Here is a 23131-nt window from a genome sequence, read left to right as displayed (position 1 = left end):
CACGAGCGGAAAAAAAAGGAATTACGTCCAATTTTATTAATTAATTTGATTAATTTCACAAAGTCTGAAATCGTCGCTCTTTGAAATTTTTCGATGAATATTATATAAATAAATCATCAGTCATTAATTTCCGGTTGTAATTAAAATAATAATTAAATGTCAATTTATTTTCTCTTCGACATGATTTGGTTGTCGACATCCTCATTAACTCGTCAAGACTTATCACATCATCACGTGATGCTGGGACTTGAATAATGACAAAGATGCGTTTCAAATCGACTTGCAATCGTCTTGAACCCCCGTGAACTCCCCCCTCGAGAAGATACAGAAAACCGACTATAACCAGAACTGAACCGGATTGATCATTGATAACCATTTGATTCAGTAAGTTGTAAACAAACCGAGTGCCGAAGGCCATTAGTAATAAGTGTAACGAGAGAAATGAGAGAAATGTAGGGATTTGCTTTTTATTATTTTTCGACTTCTCAGGATCACAATAAATCGCGAATTTATTTGATCAGTTTTTTCTTTCGGGTCACACTTTCGATTTCAATGAGGAAAAGCAAGGAGAAAACACGGGTTTATCTAACTCTCGTGTTATCGCCCAGTTATGCCACGTTCTCCTCGAAACGTGACTCGTCGGGGTCTTCTGTACGTGTCAAACGTGATTGTGTGATAGAATTCACGTTTCATCATTTGCCATGACTGGCCAATGATACGATATAAAAACCAGATTTTTTTTATCAGCTCAATATTTATTTTTTATTCTTAAAGGCATCATCCAGTGACTAAGACTATAACTGAGACGTATGAAATTGAACATTTATTCTATTATTATTATTGGTATTAGTGTTTGTTCATTTTTATTTGCAAAGCAGTGAATGATTGTTTGAGAGATGAGAAAAATCTGATATTATTTTAATAATCAAATTACTGGAAAGTTTTCTATGATTCCTTCTAAATAATCTTCCAGCCTCTTCGAATGGTCACCCAATACCTTTGGATTGAATTACGAAATCGTGAATGAAAACCGTCATGAAATTGCGTCGGTCCCAGTGTGAGATTACGCAGTTTTATGATGATGACGTTCAACATCTCCATTTTTTTATTTCATCGCTCTTCGCTAGGCAATTGGGAAATTGTCGCTTTTCCTCACGGCTCGTCCCATAATTCAATTCATCAATCAATCTATTAATATTCCATTACCAGCATCTAATTAATTCAATACGAATGCATTAAAAAGAATTCTTATCACAGAACTTAATATTTTCTGTACTAATATATATTAATCATCGAAAAAATAACAATCGACTCTTCTGTAATTAATTACGAAATCAAAATTGGTAAAAATGGTAATAAAAAGTGGAGGTGAAGCGAATTTTTTAGTGAATCGCGATAGAAAACTGGGATGACGCATCGTTGGAGTGCATTTCAATCGTGCCGATAGTGGCTCATAATTTTTTCAAAGCCTGGCATTGCCGCGTGTATTAATATGCATACGTATAAATAGTATTGCTATGTCGACAGAGTGAGAGTAGCCGCGTTGTATTCAACGTGATCTGGAGAGAAGGGCACGCCTCGGCCCGACAAGTCACGCGCCCAACCACGCTCTACCCTTCTCACCACGTGCGCGCAATGTTCGCTCAACCGGTGCGCACCTTATTTATTTATTTATTTTTTTCAGTTTTCCCATTTTGAGATAGTCAGAGTTTCTCCAGTTCCATTCACTCCCAAAAATTCAAAAAAATCGGGTGAATCTACCCCCGAGAAATACCAGAAATTGAAAAAATTCGATTTTTTTTCTATTCCGGATTTGAAAACATTTTTTTCTAAATTGCATAATTGCCATTTTCAGAAAATCTTCATCATAGCGCAAACCATAAAGAGCAAAATAAAAATGAAACACGGGGACCCCTGAGTAATAAATAACACCACAAGACAATTACAATCTTAATTACATAGAAATTCCAGAAAGTAAGTGAAACAGCTCTTGAATGCTAAATGTCGATGAATTTCTTGATGAAAGCGCTAATGACAACAATTGTCACAGTGCGTTCGAAAAAAAAATGGCAATTATCCGAATAATTGAAGAAAAAAAAGTCATAAAATCAGGGCGTGAAGAGAATGCAGGTGGTCTCTGACAAGAGACCAAGTACATAATTACGAGTGAATGTTCGAATTCGTCCAAGGCCACCTCATCCTAGTTAGGAGTTGCAAAGTAGAATATTTCATTACAGCCATAACGAGGATCACGTCCTCGGGTGTTACGGAACGATTCAGCAAAACACTTCGCCTCTTCTTCTGTTGTAAAAGTCACGTTTGTCTACGCATTGTCAGTTGAAATTTCAAAGGAAGACACAATGAACACCTGAAACTAAACGGAGTAATTCATTGCTTCCTCTCGTTGCATTCGTCAGGCTCAAATACACATAGAATTACGTAAATTCCAATGGAGTTTTCCTTTGTTTGTTGTAGAAATGTTAATTTACATTTTGCATTGCTATTCGAAGAGAGAACTTTCAGCGGAAATTCAAGTTTTTTTTTTCGGTTACAATTCGGAGAAGGGCTAATTGCGGAGGGAAGAATTAGTGGACAGACGAAAAAATTTTTCGAGGTGAATAAATGATTTTTACGAATTATTATTAATCCTAATTATCCTAATTCTTCATTTTTGATGAATCATTTTTTAATTACTATTTCAAAACGCCCGGTTGTTGATATACTGATGATGACTCAACATATTTTTTTAATGTTATTTTTCGTGTGAGATTCCATTATTTATGTAATGCGAATAATTCCTACAATTTTCTCAATTTGTTTTCGGATTGACGCAATTGAAATAAAGTATAATGATAAATTCTGTAATTTTGTCATTTGCAAAGAACTTTGACGTAAATTATTTCAAGAAAGGATTGAACAAAAAATGGTCACTTCCTCCCAGAAATAATTGACACGGAATCGGCCGACAATTTTAGAAAATCGTTACAATGCAGGGAAATAAAGTGGCCGCATGTGACGAATAAATCAAAAAATGAAAATAGAATGAAGTATCATTGCTACAGACTGAGTTTATTTTCTCCCAGGTCGGTTGGAAAATACACAATGTTATTTAAAGACCCCCGGTCTTCAATCCCATGCACGTGTAACTTCACCGATATCCAACGCATACTAAATTCGAGTGCTTTTTCCGCACAATGGAACATGCATTCGTACTTGATCATTAATTTCCAGTGCGCAAAATCTAATGTCAATGATGATCGAGGGACGATGAAATATTAGGATATCATCGCATTAGCTATGTTCGAAGAAAAAATATATACTTGAATAAAATATACTTTATATTTGATTCAAATAATTTTTATGTCTGCACATATGTCAATATTTTCACTTGAAATTTCAGGTGTAATTTTTCAACAGTGGTTACGAATATTATCGGGATAAAATGCCAGTCGGGCAAATGGAAATATACAATTGTCGGTGTGAGTGGAGTGCATGAGTGGGAGATTGCAGTGGGGGGTTTGACGGTGAGGAGAAATTGAGGGGGAGGAAAGGGGATGGTAACGGAGCGCGTGACAGGACACGTGACCCGCAAAAGCACACGGTGATCGCGTGACCGTCATCGTGACGTCACGCGCACGTGTCACACTGTGTGGTTTGCTAGGTGAGGTACCGCGCACACCAACTTCAGGTACGGATCTACTTGCACTCACTTCGGTGCAGTCATTACCTTCCTCGCCCTCCCCCAAGTCCAAATGATAACGGGAAAATATTTGTTCTTTATTTGAACAATTTTTTTAGACGAATCGATAATTGAACAAAAATCCAACAAAAATCGAATGATTGAAATTGAATCCTTGTCCTATTAACATAGGGGGATTGATAACACATATATATATATATTATTATAGATTAATTAATGGAAATTTATTAAGAATGATATCAATCGATTCCTTCTAATATGCGCGAAAGAGAAATTGAATTTCACTTCGCGTGAAAATTAGCTTCGAATTTGATACGGGATATTTTGAGAATAGATTGATCTCGATGTCTAGATTGATAAGACTTTCCAGGAATAACATTTAATCCGGTGACAATTGTTGGCTCGGTTGTTGATTCCTCGTGGAGAGATTCTACGATAAATCGATGACGCATTAACTGATACTGAGTTTTATCGAGATACTTCCGCGTGGGGGCCACACACACTTGATGACTTTTCTTCGTGTTTCCTCCCTATCCGAGAATAATTTTATTGACTCGGCCGTTTAACAGATTATCATGAACAGACTTATCACTCATCATAAATTCCCATGACGAGATGCAGAATTTCTCGACATTATCAATTCTGATAGAAAATAAAAAGAAAAAATTGATTCCCTCGAATATTTTGACAATTAATTTTTTATCCATTAATCAATCAATATTGATTACCGACTGTAATGCTGACAAATTGATGACAAATATTAAATCCCGTTCAGTTACCAAAAAAGCAGTCGATGAAACGTCGAAAAGTTTTTCTTTTAATTAATTATAATATTTTCATATATATTTATGAAAATATTTTTAAAAAAATTTAATTCGATTAACAATCAATTTAGAAAAGTTATATATACATATATTTATTCCCTTGATACAGTTTATCTAAAATAGGATTAGTTCATTTTTGTCACGGCTAATTTTTATTTCGCGTATCTACGATTTTCACCTGCGAGACAAAAAAAAATGGTTTATCAGTGGTTCCCTTGATAACAACTCCGGGCCTGAGTACCTCAGTTATCCCCACCACCGCGTAACCGCGTGCCGTGGCGGCCCCCAGAGGATCGAAGAGTTTTCTATATGCGCACCGCAACCTGACGGACACGACACACCGTAACATCGACACTGAAAATCAACCCCACAGCCTCAAATACATCATCCTCTATAAATAATCAGCCCCACCCCAGTGCAAGTATCCCCTATTCAGTCCCTCAGTCCAATCACCAATCAATCAAAAAGTGATAATTCAATTCAAATTTGAATTTTATCGTCAGAGGGAGGAGTCAACGGCCTCGTACCATCACGTGCTGCAGTGCGTGTACGTGAGACAATTACCCATTACCAATTACCTATTTTAAGTGACTAAAAAGTTACCTCGAACTGCAGAACGATATTGGAGACAGTTTCGAAAAATTTGAAAACATTTGAAGAGTTTATTTTGAATTCTCCGGTGGGAATTCGAAAGTGGAAAAAGTGGAAAAAGTGGAAAAAGTGGAAGAAGTAGAAGAAGTGGAAGAAGTAGAAGAGGCAGAAGACGTGGAAGACGTGGAATGAAGAGTTGAGACTTTTGGAGGAAATAGAGATTTTTTTTGGGGCGATATTTACGGAAAATTTGTTGGGGCATTGGGAATTATTTCTGGATGAATCTGATGCGATTGGAGTGGAAAAAATTATAAACCGGTGAGTCTCGGATTTATTTTCATCCAGGAGACGCACTCTCTTGTGGCCTTCCATAGTAACACGAGTTTGTGACACGCAAACGCACTGGACCCTAGTTGCGTGATTGCAAAGTTGCGTGTCACCATCGACTTATTTTTCACGAGTTTCGAGTGCTCTCGGGAATAACGCGAATTATCGAGACGAGATATCGCTCTGGAGTACCTTGTCGACGGATATTTTTATTGACTCTCGATCAAATTTTGATTGGACTTTGGTGTATGGAGTAATTGATTTCTGGAGAGTGTAATTAGAGTTTACGGTTGGATTCAGAGTTTTAGGCTGTAAGATGATGGAGACACAGAATTATTGGGATGAGAACTCGGCGCACTCCATGCAGGTCAAGTATGAAAGGTGAGTAATTTTTCAAGGAATTATTTAAATTTTGGGGGAGATCAGGGATTTTGGAAATTCTTAGGAAAATCGAGGAAAGTCGTGTCTGATGCAATGATGATAATTAATCGATCAAATATTAATGATTTCCTGAACTCTTTGGGAATTTAAAAATCAGAAAATTTTTCATTTTTGAAAAATTTAGGCGCAATTTTTTTTACCGTATAACTCTAAAACATTATTCTCATTAAAAAGCCAATACACAATTAATTTTTTTGCTGGAGAGTGGATGAATTAATTAATTTTTATGGATCAAGCCACTAATTTCCGTTTAATGAAATTATTGGAAGTTGTTGTGAAAAATGGAAATGTTCTTGGAAATCATTTTGTCGCTAAAAATTTTAGCCGATGGAGATGAGTTCAAGGAATTCGCCTGGGGAATTCTCGACCGTCGGGTGGTGGGAGGGGAAATTCCTCGAGGTCACCGGACTCTCCTCCTCGCTTTCGGATGAAATCGTCCTTCGATCCACTGGCGAAACATATTATTTATTTAACCCGTTTATTTATTTTCGAACACTCGGCGAGTGGAAAAATGTCCACCACTCTTTCCCCTTTTATTTCAGATTCTTCAAACACATTATTTACCCATCTATTTATAATTAAAGAATCGTGAATATTTGATGATCATATGGTCGGTGGAAAAAGTTTATTTAAAAATCAATAGAACTTTTCCACCACTGCAAAAAAAATCATCGAAATTCAATTCTTAGAATCGATATTTCAGTATTTAATTTTCAATTTCCAACGAATTACATAATTTATTTAATGGCATAATACTGAAACTAATTATTCAACTGGCCCTGGAGTATCATTTTTTTTCACACGTGTGGGAAATTTTCCCCCTAATCCATTAGTTTCCGAGATACTCAAAAAGAGAAAACAAGAAAATGATTTTCAACGGATTCACAAGAAAAATCGTAAAATCGGTGTTCATCCTATATTACATGTTTAATTATCTGCAATCAACAGAGAAACAATTTCAGGGGAGACCTATTTTAAACGCGTAAAACCTGAGAAAAATCATCGTAAAATCAGGAGGCACTAAAATTGAAATATGAGTCAGAACGATTCCAGTAAACGATGAAAAAAAAATCCTGGAGATAGGAAGGTGCGAGTTGTAGACACAGGTGAATATTTTATGGGTCTCTGGAATTATCACGAGACAAGAAGACGAGACAAGAAGACGAGTTCCCTTGAAATTGAATCACCTCTCCTCCTCCATTACCCCATGAAATTTTCACGTCAATTGACGATGAGAATTTCCAGGATTTCCTCAGAAATCGCCCTGTCACCTAGACGGAATTCCAATGGACACGTGAGAATATAAAGATAAAATCCGTTGCAGGTGGTGAAACCGGCGACGAAAAAATTCAGGGCCACAAGCGGTTCGATAAGATATCGAATTGATCGAAGGCCGAATGAATACGAGAAAGTTAATAAATTTTGTACGTGATCAGAAACGAAATCAGCCGGAAACGAAAAAAAATCAAGAATTAATCTCTCTTAAACTCATAAATACATTATTAATAAATACTTCGACTTTTTAACACTTCAGGACGAATCCTTTGTTCCCGATTTATAAAAATTTTTTACCGAGAAAAATTAAATGTTAATAAATATTCTTATTCACATTGTTAAATACGTCATTTATTTATTTGTCTTTGTTTAAACGGAGACTAATGTCGAAAATTAATTGATTCGAGATAAATTGAAATTATTTATTCTTCTGTGAAATTTTATTCGGATGTCCTTCATCTTTGTGTGTTAATTTGGCTTTGCACGTGATTTTTGTTTCAAGTGTTTGAGCACTTTCCGATAATCTTCACATGACTGACTAATCCAGTGATATTACCGCACTTCCAGGAGAATTGTATCTCAATGATAATGGCCGATTGTTAAGTTCAGCGACTGATACCTGCAGCGGAAACTAGTCGATTCCAGAGTATCGGGGTCAATTCTCTTTTCATGTTGATAATCACATAATTATCTCAAGGTGTCATTGGAGTTTTTCCTCTGAAATTTATCACTGACATTTCCTCCTGTACTGATAAGAAATCTTCAGATTTATAGGACTTTTAATTTGATTTGAGGAAAAGCATCCAAGGAATTGCAAGTTTCTCTGGAAATGCGAGTAAATCCTGTAAAATCTGGAGATCTAAAAGAGATAGCAAATTTTTTTATATGACCTCTTTTGAAGAGCAAGGCAGAAGTAACAAAAAAGGTAATTGTAAAAATTTCGATATCTCCCTTAGATTCAGGGATTTAGCCTGCTCTCAATTTTTGGAAACAATCGGAAAAAGTCGAGGAAATCTAGATTCTAGGTCGCGTTGCCTGTAAAAATTCCGTCGTTTCTAAAATGAAAACAAAAATGAATTGGAAATCGAATTCCCCATTTCCACACGGTCACGGACCATTGACAGAAGATTCGATCGAACTGTATTTATTCCCGAGTATGTAAATACAAATGCATAGCTGGTATATTCAGACTATATTTACCGACGATATTTCAGTCCTTCTCGCACGTTTTTACTCGTAAATCGATATCCTCGAACCTTACGATTATCGAGTCCCTGAGTGCGTTTTCTCCGAAGACTGCTATTTTTTGTCTTGTAAAATCAATCAATCATAGTTTATTGAAAAAAGAGAGATTACAGAATTCGAGGCCTCACTGTTAGCAGTGGATTACCTCGGGTGGTTTCTGTGGCCCTGCGCATGATTTATCGCGATAGGTAAACCAATCGATCGATTAATCGATTGCTCATTAAACGTTTAGGATTTGAAATTGTGACTTTGTAATGTGACAACTGCAATTGACCCACAAAAAATAGCTTTAATCGGATTTGATCAACGGTGGGTTAAATATCCACCCACTGAGGGTTGCATAATCGACCCTAAACGATTGCAAAAATGTAAATGAAAATATGAATTATTGATTTTGTAGGTCAAATACAATGGATCAAAGTCGCGGGTGAAGACTAGAAAATCTGTAATTCTGGTAGACAGAATTTTCCGCTGTTGAAGATTCTTCGACGATAAAACGAAACGAACGTCGCGAATAATAATCCAGTTATTAATGTGTTCCCTTTTAGGGATGTCGAATAATCGTTCAACTTCATTGCAACATTCGCCAAATGATCCCCTATAATGATTTTGGTGAGAAACACGTGATCTTGCCAGCGAAACCCGTCTCTTGATTGGAATTCCGCATTCCTCGATTTCCCGAGCGATTCAACTCTCTCATTTCTTATTTTACTACTACATGGGACAACGCCCTGAGTACATACAGTTCTCTGGCTGTTCCCCACGTCGCTTCGATCCGAGGAGTCGCGTTCAATGACGTAAGTAAAGAGACGAGCACGTGCGTCATGGAAAGACATGAATATTACAGCAGCTAGTGACATGCAGTGTCAACCCCCAGATTTTCGCAATTAACTCGAAAACCCGCATTTCTAGAAAAAAATGATATTAAACTTTTCTGTAGAGGACTAAATTCTCAAAAAAAAATTACTCATTAACTTTTCCCCTCGAACCTCTCGTTACCGAGATGAGTCGCGTTTAATTTGACGGTAGTTGGAAAATTACTCATGGTATGAATTTGGGTATTGAATTTGTAACAACTGTTCATCTTGGCTTAATATTCGGCACTGATTAAACCCCGAAACTTTCCGTCGTCATTGCAACAGTCAATGGAAATAAACTTGATGGTTCCCCTCCACTTTTATAAAGTGTGGGGGGGTATGGCACATGTGTCAGAACTATTTGTCTCACGACCATTTTACGCGCTGTTTGTGGCTTTTTTGTGGGTCAACTGCTGATTTGTTTGGGATAATTTTGTCTAGGGATAAGCCTACATGTGATGTCATGGAAGAGGTGGTGAGTGGGTACTAATGGATCATTTTATGGGTTAATTAACGAGCACAATGCTCTCCGGGTCTTTGCGGAGTTATTTTTAAATAATTTAACTGAATTGATGGAATTGTGGGCTTTATGGGGTCGACGTATTTTTGGCATTCCATTCAGAGTGTATGAGTCAATCCAACTAGGAATGGAGAACCCAATTAATTGTTGATTCAAATTTGTGGCATTGCCCAATCGATTTTGATAACATCGTAGCAATTTTTGAAATTTGGAATAAATAATAGATATCATCAGTCAATAAATTCAGATGTTTATGGATTTAAAATTAATTATCAATTAATGAATATTTTATAAGATGACTTTTCCCCATTAAACTTTGATTCCATTCCGACGTCACGGCATTTTATTCTGTCTGGGAATTGCTGAGGGCATAATTCTCCCGAGAGTTAAAATAATCAATGAATTATTTTGACAATTGCAGTAGTGGTACAAAAATCAATGACGAAAATCCGCTGATTCCTCCGAGAAATCGTCAACAATTTGTCATCGCGTTTTCTCCACCCATATGACCTAGAATCCGAAGCCTCGGTGATTTGCGCAATTTTTTACAAGTAAACAAAAAAAAAAATGAGAGAAAAAAGTCAAACCTGCCAGAGGCGGTTGTCAGCCTTGCGATTCTATCTCAATGACTCTCGTTTTCGTCGAGGAAATTTCCCCTTCGCGAATATGACGTAGGTGATCTAATATATTTTGTTTACCACTCGGACAAAAGATCCAGGTGTTATTGAATTAAATCCCGATGCATCATGAATATCACGAGACATTGGAATTTCGTGGGGCCGAGGGAGCAAGACAAAGCGATTATATATGTACGAAACGAGAACGTGTGATTCGACGGATAATCGAGTTTGTGTATACGATATTTCGTGTTGTCGATACATAAATCAATTGCGAAACTTCGGACTTCCTATTTATATGTGAAGATGATTTTCGCATTTCTTTTGCAATAAAAATGTTCTCCGGTGAAATGATAAATAAACGCGACTCTTATGTAATGACGCAATTAAAATTTTCCGCAATCAATTTCTCATATTTTGTGCGTCAATTGTCAGTATAAATTATCAAATTAAATTAATTAATGGAACTTCAATAAAATGAATTTTCAGAATGAATTGTACAATGGAAAAGATCGAGAAAGCCTCTCTGAAAAAATGAAAGAATGATTTCGAGAGTTTGTTATCGCTAATTAAAGAATTCCTTGTCTCGCTGATTTTAATTATTGATTCAAACAACCCCAAACAAACGTGAGTGGAAGAATCCAACAACTGGATTCAGGCACATGTAACAAATTGAGAGATGATTTGATTAACTCTTGATGAATCGTCAATCTATCATTCGGAGCAATCCGTTGGTTATTAATCACGCGTCTCGAATGGATCAAATTTAGATCGTGTAAATTTCCAGTGATTAAATTCCCCGCGTCATCGACTCTGCCTTCAACTTTATATCAGTAAAAAAAGATGGTAAACGAGAATTCACTGGTCTTTACACCTGTGTACGTGACATTTATCATTCGATGAAATTTTCCACAGCGTGAGAAATGTCTAGCGTGTTATCATCGCTATCGAATGATTATAATCTCCAAATATAATTCCTAACAGAATATTACTAAGGTCGGTTGATATTGAATTAATTATTGTGTTGATTTAATAAGCAATATTAGATTATTGAAAGTGCAGGAGACATTTACGGCATAGAAACTATATCTCGATTGTAATTTTGGGATTGTATCTCGCGGGTAATGAGAGGAAAATGTGAGAAATTGACAGTGTTATATATTTTTTTAATGTTTTTTTCACGAGAGTCTCAAGTCACGTTGTCAGACACGCGCTCATGATGTAGGTTAGCATGCTTTTTCCCCTCTTTCATTTCACTTCTCATTACCCCTCCCCAGACGTCGAGACAGCTGATTACCCCCTCCCCAACACATTCATTAATCTACTCGGGGGATTAATAAATGACTGGAGATGTCGTTTAAAAAAAAAAAGAACTCTGAACGCAAATTTCAAAATTCCATGTTCACTTTGTTATTGACTAATTTATTTTTATTTTTTATTGTTCATTGTTTATTTATCCGAAAATCCGAATGTAATTTTTCCATATTGTACCATTGAGTGAAAATTATGAAAAATTGTCATTGAATAAATAAAAAAGTCAAGGCTGACGGAGAAAAAAAAACTTGTGAACTCTCAGTTTCTGCCATCATCTTTTTTTATAAATACATGAGGTCAAATCGCTTTTGGCATGACGTGCGATCACAAGAGGATCTAGATCCCTCGTTTCTCACACGATCGCGTGTGAACACCCGCATTTATTTCTGCCGGATGTACATCGTAACAAGGACGAATCATCAGTACGAGGAAAGTTATCAATTTTTCCTGGTTATCGTCCTTTGAATAATTTTCAATCTGCATGATTGATTGTCTCTCGTCTCCTCGAGCCTTCGAATTGGCCTTCGCGATTTGTTCGGGACAAAAACAGCAATTGTTATTCTTTCATGTACAAAACATATTTTTTACCCCGAGTAATACGGAAATGTTTTTTAATTATTATTGAATGTTTAATTATTATCAGATTCAATGCCAAATTAATGCTCTCGATAATCCACTAATTGCTAAATACTTCTTTCATCCATTTGTTTTTGTTTGAACAAGGAAAATGTTGAAAATTCAAAATGCGACAATTTTTAATGGATCTGTATTATTTCATGACTCGTGAGAGGATTGTGAGTAATTTTACCGTCAGGTATTTATGAATGAACATACCCTATACTTCATAGATTATTCTGATAGAAAGAGGGCGAATGAGGGCGTCGAAAGGTGTGTTGATATTATATATATATATTGGTATCCAATGGAGAAGAATCATCGAGCCGAGACTGAAAGGAGATTAGATACGGCCTTCGATGACCTTACCTGTGCCCACACCACCACCTCCGTAAAATACCTTCACTTTCCATCAATTTTTTCAAGTTATATAGAATATCTAGAAGAAGTCAATAAAATTCGCCAGAAAAAACGGCGGAAAAATTACGAAAGAGAAGGTAATCCGCGAGGGAAGCGATTTTCAATAAACAGTGCGAGTGGTAAGTGAAATCGTACGAATCGTCACGTAAATTCAACGATTTATTCCGTAAAAATGAACGACTCGTGTGATGTCTCATTGCACTAAAAATCCCAAAAAAACGATGCCTCACGGATCACGTGAATTGTTTTGTCATTTTTACGGAATGGTTTTGCCGGCAATTTTTTCCCTTGAATGGACACGTTGTGCGGGTCATGGTACAAGAGCATTCATTTACCGACAAGTACTTTTCCACGCACGTGTTTTCGTGCTCCCCTTTGCACGAGAATATCACAAGGCGAAAGCTTCGATATTCAGGCACATATATTCACGTGGAATAGCACGTGGTGATGTCCGAGTCCCCGGAAAATAACCGATTATTTCCATTATAATTCGTGATTTTTTAATTACTAATTTATGAGCCTCGGGTTTGGTTTCTTTATTAATCGAAAGCGAAGACTTCTGACGTCAATTTTTAGCTTTTATTTTTTATTCATAAAATTTTTTTAGCTGTACTTCCATTACGGATGAGTCAATCAAGTAATTGACTGATTGCACTTGAAATGAATTTACTGATTTATTTAGCTATTCCCCGAATTTAATTGTATAGAATTTTATTTTTAATCCAGAAGTTGAACTTCACTTTATTAATAATTATTTCATCAATTGTTTGATAGAATTATTCACTTAGTAATCATCTCAGAAAGATTTTCTATATTAGATTACTTTTTAATACGTAATTTTTTTTTAATTCATATTCGAATTTCTTTTCAATAAAAATGAAATGAATTTTTTTCATATCGAATGTATTTACTTGCAATTTAAAAATAATTTTCCAACCTCGCAAAATACGTAGTGACCCCTTAAATCTCTCTTTATTCACAGCAATTGCATCACTCGCCCGAAGTTCGAGATATTTTCGTTCTGAACTATTATCGTCGCAGGTATTCCACAATTGATTGCAACGTGGGTGTCCACTCGACTCCACCCCTCGAAAAGTCGAATGATTTCCGGTGTGGAAATCCACAAAGTGAATCCTAACAAAGGACTGAAGTCCATAAAAATGAAAAAATGTAACTGGAAATCGTTTGTCACGAGAAAAATGTTCTTCGATGGTTTCGTTTAATTGATGTCTCGTTTTACTCTGTACTGAGCCTTCAAGTGCTTAAATGCCAGGCACGTGTACATGGGATAACATCTGTTGGCCATAATTGCATGAATCGAATTACGATCTCGAGCTATTTGAGGGGTAATTCCGAGGGGAAATCTCCCTGATCTTAAAATAGAGGAATTTCATATTTTTCATTATTGAAGAAATATCAATGGAAAATAAATAAAATCTAAATATGCTGTCTATTTTCACCGAGTAGATCGTAGCATCTCTGCTCTATTGATTTTCACCGATACCAATGGAAATGTTACGATGGGTAAAGGACATTGCCACCCACACACTTTTCGATTATTCATCCCTCACTGTCCGTCAAAGTAGTTGGAGTTTATTAATAATAAAACGACACATCATCCCACAACACCCGACATTTATTCTTAAACTGCAAATCGATCCCAAAATATTCGCAAGAAAAAAAATCAATGAACTTTCGTCACAAATTTCTTTCTTTCCATGGAACCAATCTTCGCATAATAATAAAAATATTATTATTGAAGTGATTAATAATTATTACACCTATACTGTCAGAGGATTGAAAAAAAAATTGAAGAAAAAATGCAGAAATATTTTTCCGGTGAGATGTGGAACGCAAGTATTTTTTTCCGAGTTGATATGAATATTCCGCCCGCAGTAAAAAATAATGTCGCTGATTTCTATTATCAGAGTGATTGGAATGTTGCTAATCTCCTGAAAAGCTGCATAACGACAGAAATATGCGACGTGACGTGAAAATTTTATGAGACAAGTGCTTCCATGTGTCCTCGTTGGTGGAACTTGGCCAGTCATTTTTTTATTCTTACCCTCTTTCTTCTATTAATGTGAGAAAATCTATAATGGGGCGACTTTCTTGCGGGTTATTGACTGTACTCTACCCCCGGTGACGTACATCAGGTTGTCCTTAAAATATCCCGGGTATTTTTGATCCGATCGATCGGTTTAAATCGACACAAATTCATTGAATCTCATCCAGAGATATTTCCGGTCGTCGATGGGCCAACCGGTGAGTTGATTCATTCATTCCACTTTTAATTTCAAAAACACTGGACATTATTTTTATGCAATTATTAATGAAAGTACCACAAAAAACCATTCACTCATATCTGATTCATCGAATTTGATTTCCCTTAATTCCATGTAGTCAATTATTTAACGAATTTCTGTCTGAACTAGTTTTCAAGGTTTGACCTGAATTGATTGAATTGATTGAATCTTACGAGCCCCCGACGATATTCTTGAATTGTTTTCTAATTGATTAAATACGTAAATTAATTATATATTTTTCATGAAGAAATTGAAAGAATGGCATGAGTGGGTCACAGGACTGACTCATAGTCTCCATTAATTTACGAGTCTCATGATCTTGTGATTAGATAAGCATATTTATTCTCTTACGACGCAACTCATCGATTTCTCGTGACTATCAGCATCACGTGAAATCACGTTCTCGTTATTTGATCGAATGTATGTGACATCGATCGATGTGATTAGCCGTATCTGACGAAATTATTCATATTCTACTTTCAGTTTGGATGGGAGATCTTGCAAGGATGAGATTTACAGGATGGGCATTGGTGCTGGGTACTGTGAGGGAAACCTCAATTTCGCCACAGCCTCTGAGGATGACGAGGTCTACACCAAGAAAAAAGTGTCAAGGGTGAGTTAGACTTCTCATGACAAAATACCACACCTTTGGATTCATATCTTCTACCTGAACGGAGATAACAAGATCTTCGTAATAACCTTTTTTGTAGAGAAGATCGAGAGCTACACGAAATATTTGAACAAAAATTTCAGGATTTCCCCTAGATTCCGAGTTATTTCCAGAAAAATCATCGATGCACCAAATGAACTTGTAATTAGTTGGTTTGATTTGATTTAATGGATCAGTTTTTGACGAATATCTCTGGATTGAGAAGAGATACAGAAATTCTCATCGAAATCTTTATTATAGTTCTCATTTCACTCGACAAAATATAATTTAATAAAAATTTCGCTATCCTCATTGGGTTCAGAGATATTTCTCAAATTCAAGTTGGAATTCCTTGATTTTTTTTGTTAAAGTTGATTTATATGTGCATTTTTCTAATAGTGTTATTTAAGTCGTTACGTTAACGTTTTGAGTTTGAATTATGGACGTAATCTCTGATAATTTCCTCTTTCTCTTCCTCTCTCGACCACTTCTCCTTTATTATTAGCGTTATGAGCGTTTTCCTTCAGCTGTTATGCACTCTATAAACGGCACGTGTAACGACACGAGTAACTCATGAACGTCCGGCCAACTTTTCCATCGCAATGAATTCGTACTAACCATTGCGCAATTTTTCATGTTTATTCCAGGGGGTCTCTCAAGGATTGGAGAAATTGTGCTAATGAGGGAGAAATTTGTGGTGCACGCGAATCAATTTTTTTTTTACATATCATTGTTCGATTGAGAGATTTCTGTACACAACTTTTTTTTAATCTAAAATATTTTTAATTAACCATTTTAAAATAATTTATAAAAATATTGCAATTATTAAAATAAATCAATTCATAATCGTTATTTTTTTTTTTAAAAAGCCATTGCAATGTCCACGAGTGTTCGAACGTGCATTACGAATTTTTTTCGGGTGAATGAAATTTTCTAATAAAATTCTGGAAAAATGTCGAGCCCATGATGGAAAAATACGTAATAAAAATTGTGTTTGAATAGTTAAACTGATCGTCTGGTGTTGGCGTCTGGATTTCAGGCCGCACGTGTCCCAACAAGATGCGATGCACGTTTTATTTATGCACCGATGTTAATTGCACGCGACGGCTCAATGGCAATACGAGGTCTCTCCAATGTCGCTTAGGAAATGCAAACATTTTTTTTTATTCAGGCTATTCCTTGAGTAAGCGAGATTAATCGAGGATGCGCGGGGATTCCCTGACGTTTTAATTCTGACGCATCGTGATTTTTCCGTTTTTTAATTACTCGCGGCGGATTTCCCTTCCCAATATAATTCTCACGTTCTTGAGATATTATAATTGTTTAAGAGCGCGGAAAATTCCTTAAACCTTTAATCACGTGAGGATCCTCAGAGAATTGTCGGCGGATTTAATGATGCCGCCGTCATGATTATAAATCATTGTTTTCGTCGTCAGGTACAATTGCCGGTTGCGGTGTGACTATTAATACAATGCATTCACAATTAGCGAAGTCAAACAAGGAAGTCGACGTCATTAACAGTCGAGACGATCATGTGACGTTTAATTTCTTTGTTCTGTTCGTCGACTATTTTCAGGAAAAAACATTTCTTCGTGTTTCGATTTTCAAAAATTTATGTTACAATTCTCTGGGTTCCTCAGACTAGATAAAGGCAATCAATATTTATTAATGAGCATTTTTATTATCAATCATGATTATGAGTTTACGCTTCTTTCATTCTGTAAAAATCGCCGTACGTCAGAAGTCGTTAGATTACGTGATAGATTCATAACAAGTGGCAAAATTAATCCTTCAGTCATCAACTCGATATGGAAATTGAAGGATTCCCTGAAAAACGAGACGAAATTTTCAATTGCAGCATTCGAACAATTAACCTCAATAATAAACAGTTCAAGTCTCAGCCGACAAATTCAAACCGCAATTTACCCGCATAAATCGTTCTCAATTATTTGAGAAAAGAAATCAATGAAATTTGGAGGAAAACTGGAAATTTGAGAACATTTACCCATGGAAAAATTTTTATAATGTAATGTATATAATACAATTTTCATTTTTGAAATATGTTTCTATTTTTTAGTCCAGTTTCCATTAAATATCTCGTAACCAATGAAAAAAATTGATTTTTTCGTAAATACTTCTTTTGCAGCTCTCATTTGTATCTGCAAGACATGTATCTACAAAAAAATCTTTATTTTTGGTCAACCACGAGATACCATTGAAACCCCGGAAGTTCCCTTTCACAATTCCGACACAGAATTATCTCTCAAAAATTCCAGATATGATGAAAAAAAATCAATAAAAAATTCGCGAATTGCAAAAAATTTCCCACAAGCTTTTCAATTTTACACAATTTATTGTATTAATTAAAATGGTATTTATTCCGGGATATGAAATCGATGATTCCGGAGAAATGCGAATTGCGCACGAGACGACGAAGTCGCGGGGGGTGGAAAGGGGGTTGAGGGGGTTTAGGGGGTGGAAGGGAGGAAAGAGGAGGAAGATGCGTCGTCGGAGGCTGTGGGATCCGGTGGATCCCGGTTATCGCATGAAAAACACCAGCTTCGGTCACCCGTGGTGATAAACCGGACAAAATAACAATCCGTTCGTACTTGAGCGCAGAGTTCACCTAGACCGGTTAATACCGGATTTATTCTTATCAGAATTCAGCCCCATTTGACGTTAGCTTCTCTTTAACATTTTCCCCCTTCCATTATCTCATTCGCGTGCTTATCACCACTCGTGTTGGCATCACGCGCCACGCGTGGGCCTAATGAGCACTTAATTAAGGAAAATAACGGGATGACACATGAATCCATTTCGATCAACGAAAATTCGTCTCTCATTCTTGTGCATAATTTTTTTATGGTTTTTTTTGTTAACTTTCACATGGAATTCTTCTGTATATTCGATACAACTTAGGGGATTAATAGTTCGAGTGAGAATTCGCACAAATGCGGGAAATCCTGCCGGTCGACCTAATTATCATCGTGAATCACCTGTTGCACCAGAGTTCATCGATTCCAGAGTTATTAGACGGTCTTGAGAGTAATGAAAATGAAGGAATCATTGGTGAGGAAATCGCGGGATAATGTGAGCCTTGGGAGACGTTAAAAGATAGAATGGGAGGAAAAAAAAGCCCAGTCATAGGGAGGTCAGTCAAGTTTCTGACTTTATCCGACTTCGGAGAACCTGAAGTTTATCACTTTAACCCCGGTAAATCTACTTTTTTTGTTGCAACAATCTGCAACACTTCTCCCATCATTAGCTACACGCAATCGATATAAATTCAATCCATGACGTTTCTTCCTCAATTCCCCTAAATTTCCCGTTCCCCAAAAATCCCTTGAAGAAAATCCTAAAACTCATAAAAAAGCAAAAATCAGTGCCTTCTTCCTACGTAAACTCTCCATCAAAAATCCAATAACGATTCAAATTAAATAATCCCTATAAAAAACAAATCTCACCGCTCACAAATTTTGTAAACACAAAATGTAAACTCTTGTGCCAGAGAGACTCGGAAAGAAATGTTGATTCTCGTTAATCCGGAGTTTATCGGATAATCCACGTGTCATGGGAGATCCGAAAAAATGAGGACTGATAAAAAAAAAATAAGTTCTCACGTGTTGTCCATAACAGCGCGTAAAACACGTGATGATACATAACAAAATGTTTTTTTTTCCTCTCTTTTGGATGGCTCGAGGTAGGGGAAGACGGGTATATCGGGTATATCGTGTATATCGCATTGTCCCACAAAGTCGCATAAGTAGTGGAGGAAATGGTTGAGACCAGTCCACAGTCGTCCAATCGTACGGGACTCTGAAACATCGAGAGCCATCGGCGCGACTAGTTCTCGGCTCAGTCTCATTCGTTGTCTCGTCGAGAGACATTAAAAAAATAATAGTTGCAAAAATAGTCAACAATTGCAACAACTGCAATAATTGCTAAATAGTAATTCATCGGAAAATCGCATAAAAGTCGAATCAAGTCAATCTCTGGACTATTTGTTTTTTACACCGTATAATCCTCGATTGTCAATTACGGTTGCATTAATAAATAGAAATAATAACCGGATTGATTACTACGGGAATAACAATTAGTGAGTCGCGATTTGCGATTCGTGATTCGCGTCTCGGTGCAGTGATTGGTTTAATTGATTAGTCTGATTAATTGTTGATGGACTGGAGGTGAACGACTGGGGGAGGAATTCAGTGATATATTGGTGAATTGATTTGTTCGATTGATCGCTTGAAATTGTTAGGGAGCGAGAAGTTGAGTGAGGGTGACGAGTTCTCTGGAATTTTTAGTGAATCCGCGGATTGTAAAGATTTTAGAAATTGCAATGGTGACGCACAGTATGGAAAATATTTTGAATATGCAGTATTATGCGGTGACGAATCATGACGAGGCGCCACATTCGCCTCCGAGGAAAAGGAGATGTTTGAATAAAGAGGTGATTTTTCGTGAATTTAATTCGCGGTTTTTTTGGTGATTGAGACTTTTTTGTGAAGTTAATTAGCCATTTTTTGCGGTTCAAGGGATATCCCCGAATTTTTTAGAGATATCGATATTTTTTATAGAAAAGCTTTTCCCAAGGGGAATTCAAGTTACAAAAAAAGTTTATATGAAAATTTCGATATCGCTGGTGAATTCGGAAATTTTTCTCGAGAACCGAATTGTTCTGAATCAACTGACTCCTTTTACGTATTCGTCATTTCATTTAGTTCTTCTCTCGGGAGGTTCCCCTGATTATTAATATTAGGTAGATTACTATGAATTACTATTAAAACGCACAAATTCTCCTGAAAATGACGCTATTTTATCATTCACAACGAATTTTTATCCCAATAAAATTAATATCCTTAGATTTCCGTACATTTTTGTTGCAGCAAGACCCAATGTCCCACAGAATAATCGAAAAAAGGAGAAGAGATCGTATGAACAATTGCCTAGCTGACCTGAGTCGATTGATTCCAGCAGAATACTTAAAAAAAGGTCGTGGACGTGTGGAGAAGACAGAAATAATCGAGATGGCGATTCGTCACATGAAATATCTCCAAGGGTCTCGTCAAGGTACTTCAATAAATCAAATCGAACTAATTAATTGTCTCTAAGATCCTTCTCCCACGTTCTTTCCTAATTAATTTCCCCATAAAACTCCTCTCAAATTATTTTTAAATGACTCACACAAGAAAATAAGAAATACAAAAGGAAAAAAATTGTGCGACTAATTTTTTAATTCGCAATTCTAAATTACGTTGCAGGAGGAAATAATTGTTTATGGGTTTTTAATTAATTACAGACACTAAACCACCAGCAGCAGCTGCAGTTCATCATCCTGAAGACAGTGTCGACAGTGTGTCCCACTCTCCAAGTGGTTCACCAGCTGCCGAACACTACAGATTAGGTTTCCAGGAGTGTCTCAGTGAGACAATGCATTTCCTGGTGGAAGTCGAGGGTTTTTTTGCGAGAGATTCACTTTGTGTTCAGTTAATCAGTCATCTCCAGCAGCATTGCGAAAAAATCCTAGCTACAAGTTGGTTTTCCTCATTATTTTTTATTAACTCCTGAGATTGAACAGTTCAATTATAAAATCGCGTGATACAAATGGATAATTAGAAATAAACTTAATTAAACAAGTTTATACAATTTTAGGTGACAGACTGGGGTTCCCACATCCGGAGCCCCCCCAGGGTTCAGCGGTTCCACAATTCAGTCACACGAGCATCTCGAATATCTGTCCACCAGCGATGCATTCAGATCAGGGGTCAAGCTCAGGAGTGAGTTCCTTCGAGGACCCTGAGCGCCCCAGGCCAATCATTCCACCACCAACAGTTGTTTCAGATGACAGCAATCAAAGTCACACTGACAGTCAGTCCCACAGTCCCCCATCAATGTCCCACCAGAGGCCCACGAATTACAAATTCAAGAGTTCAATAAAGCAGAGATTTTCAGCAGAAAGAGTTAAATCGAGTCCTCCACCATCGGATAAGCCCCACGGAGTTCCAGTGTTTGCACTTCACGATGGTGGAAATTTTTATGTTCCCTTGACTGTTGAATCGTCAGTTCTCAGGCCACAGCTGAGTTTTGTGCCTGACACTGGGCCTGAAACCGTCCTCCATCCCATCACCATTTCTGTGAATTTCAATCAGGCTCAGATGACACCCTGGGGCCAGGACCAAAGTCCTCATCACGAGCACACGTAGACCTGGTGGTAGATTCTTGGGGGAGACGTTCAATATTTTTATTTCTGGTGGAAATATCTTCGTGAGTGCAAACTGGAGATCAATTCAGTGGAATATCGCATTTACAGGTGATCACTGGCGTTCGTATCAAATTTTGTGCCATTTATGAGCGGTCATCGTCATTTAATTCTCACTATTGTTGTCTTCTTCTTTTTTTATACGTAAAAAAACCAAAATATAAAAATCTTAAGGAAAATCCGCTTTCTCGAATAAATTTTATCGAATTTGTTGATTTAATGAATAGGTTGAGAAATATCTTTGAATCTGAGAGAGATACTGAGTTGTTTGCAAAAATCTTTCGTGTATACCGGATTGAGCTTCTTTAGCTCTGACGATATTCAAGACTTTTTTCTCAGATTTTCTCATGAGGAAGAATAATAATCTGTCGGCCTGAAAAAACGTATTGATTTTTTAGATAAAAATTCTAATAACAGAACTTCAATAAAAATTCAATACAATTTCTTCAAAAAAGCCTCAAATTTCTCAATTAATATTTCATGTGCGTTTCCATAATTTTTATTGCGAGTTTGCAAGTTGGGAGTGACTACTGATCGGCATTGTGCACCAATCAGTATTAAAACTGTTATTATGATATTCTTTTGATACAATATCCACCGACACTGAACTGCTGCTTGTGATTCAATCAATCTAGATTTTTTACTGTACAGAAAATTGGAGCAATTAAATGAATACTCATCTAGTATGAAATGTTTGTTTAACTGACTCGTCCATTTTGGATACTAATGATTTTTTCTCGAATAACAATGTTGTGATCTTATTTTCTCTGATCGATTGGAATGATGGTGTAATGAATCCGCTCAAATAATGTGCAAACATTAATATTTCGAGAGGCTGTCATGTGACAGTTGCCAATGCCTGCATTAACTGATGATTCAGAGGTCTAATTGACGCCCATTTTAAATGCAATATATTACTGGGAGGCCCTCAGCGATTAAAGACTGACCGAGACCTGCATTACATTAAATCATGATGATAAATATGAATCAAGTACTGTTAAGTTCTTATTTCGAATTGAATATATTTGTACATAAAGCAATGTTGATTATGAGTTGATTATGAGTTTATGATTAATAAATTATATTTACCACGATCGTATCATTATTTTTTCATTGATTGAATATCAATGAAATCAACAATTGATAACGTACTATTATCGAGAAAGAAACA

The 23131-nt window shown here is 36.5% G+C and overlaps 1 protein-coding gene across 3 annotated transcripts; it reads left to right on the top strand.

Moving 5' to 3' along the window:
• The first annotated feature begins 5233 nt into the window (after positions 1-5233).
• Positions 5234-23054, top strand: LOC105266023 (transcription factor cwo). Of its 3 annotated transcripts, none has more exons than XM_011303902.1 (5): positions 5234-5823; positions 15536-15665; positions 20588-20771; positions 21001-21234; positions 21354-23054. In XM_011303902.1, exons 1-5 carry the CDS (start codon positions 5759-5761, stop codon positions 21902-21904), a joined length of 1164 nt encoding a protein of 387 aa, XP_011302204.1. In that variant the 5' UTR covers positions 5234-5758; the 3' UTR covers positions 21905-23054. The 3 variants fall into 3 exon arrangements, with proteins under 3 accessions (XP_011302204.1, XP_011302210.1, XP_011302217.1); XM_011303908.1 differs by lacking the exon at positions 5234-5823 and adding an exon at positions 9640-9735; XM_011303915.1 differs by lacking the exons at positions 5234-5823; positions 15536-15665 and adding an exon at positions 19479-20151.
• Positions 23055-23131: the final 77 nt, after the last annotated feature.

Source organism: Fopius arisanus, unplaced genomic scaffold (assembly GCF_000806365.1).
Source record: "Fopius arisanus strain USDA-PBARC FA_bdor unplaced genomic scaffold, ASM80636v1 scaffold00002, whole genome shotgun sequence".
NCBI classification, from domain to species: domain Eukaryota; kingdom Metazoa; phylum Arthropoda; class Insecta; order Hymenoptera; family Braconidae; genus Fopius; species Fopius arisanus.
This window is presented reverse-complemented; position numbering and strand designations above follow the sequence as displayed.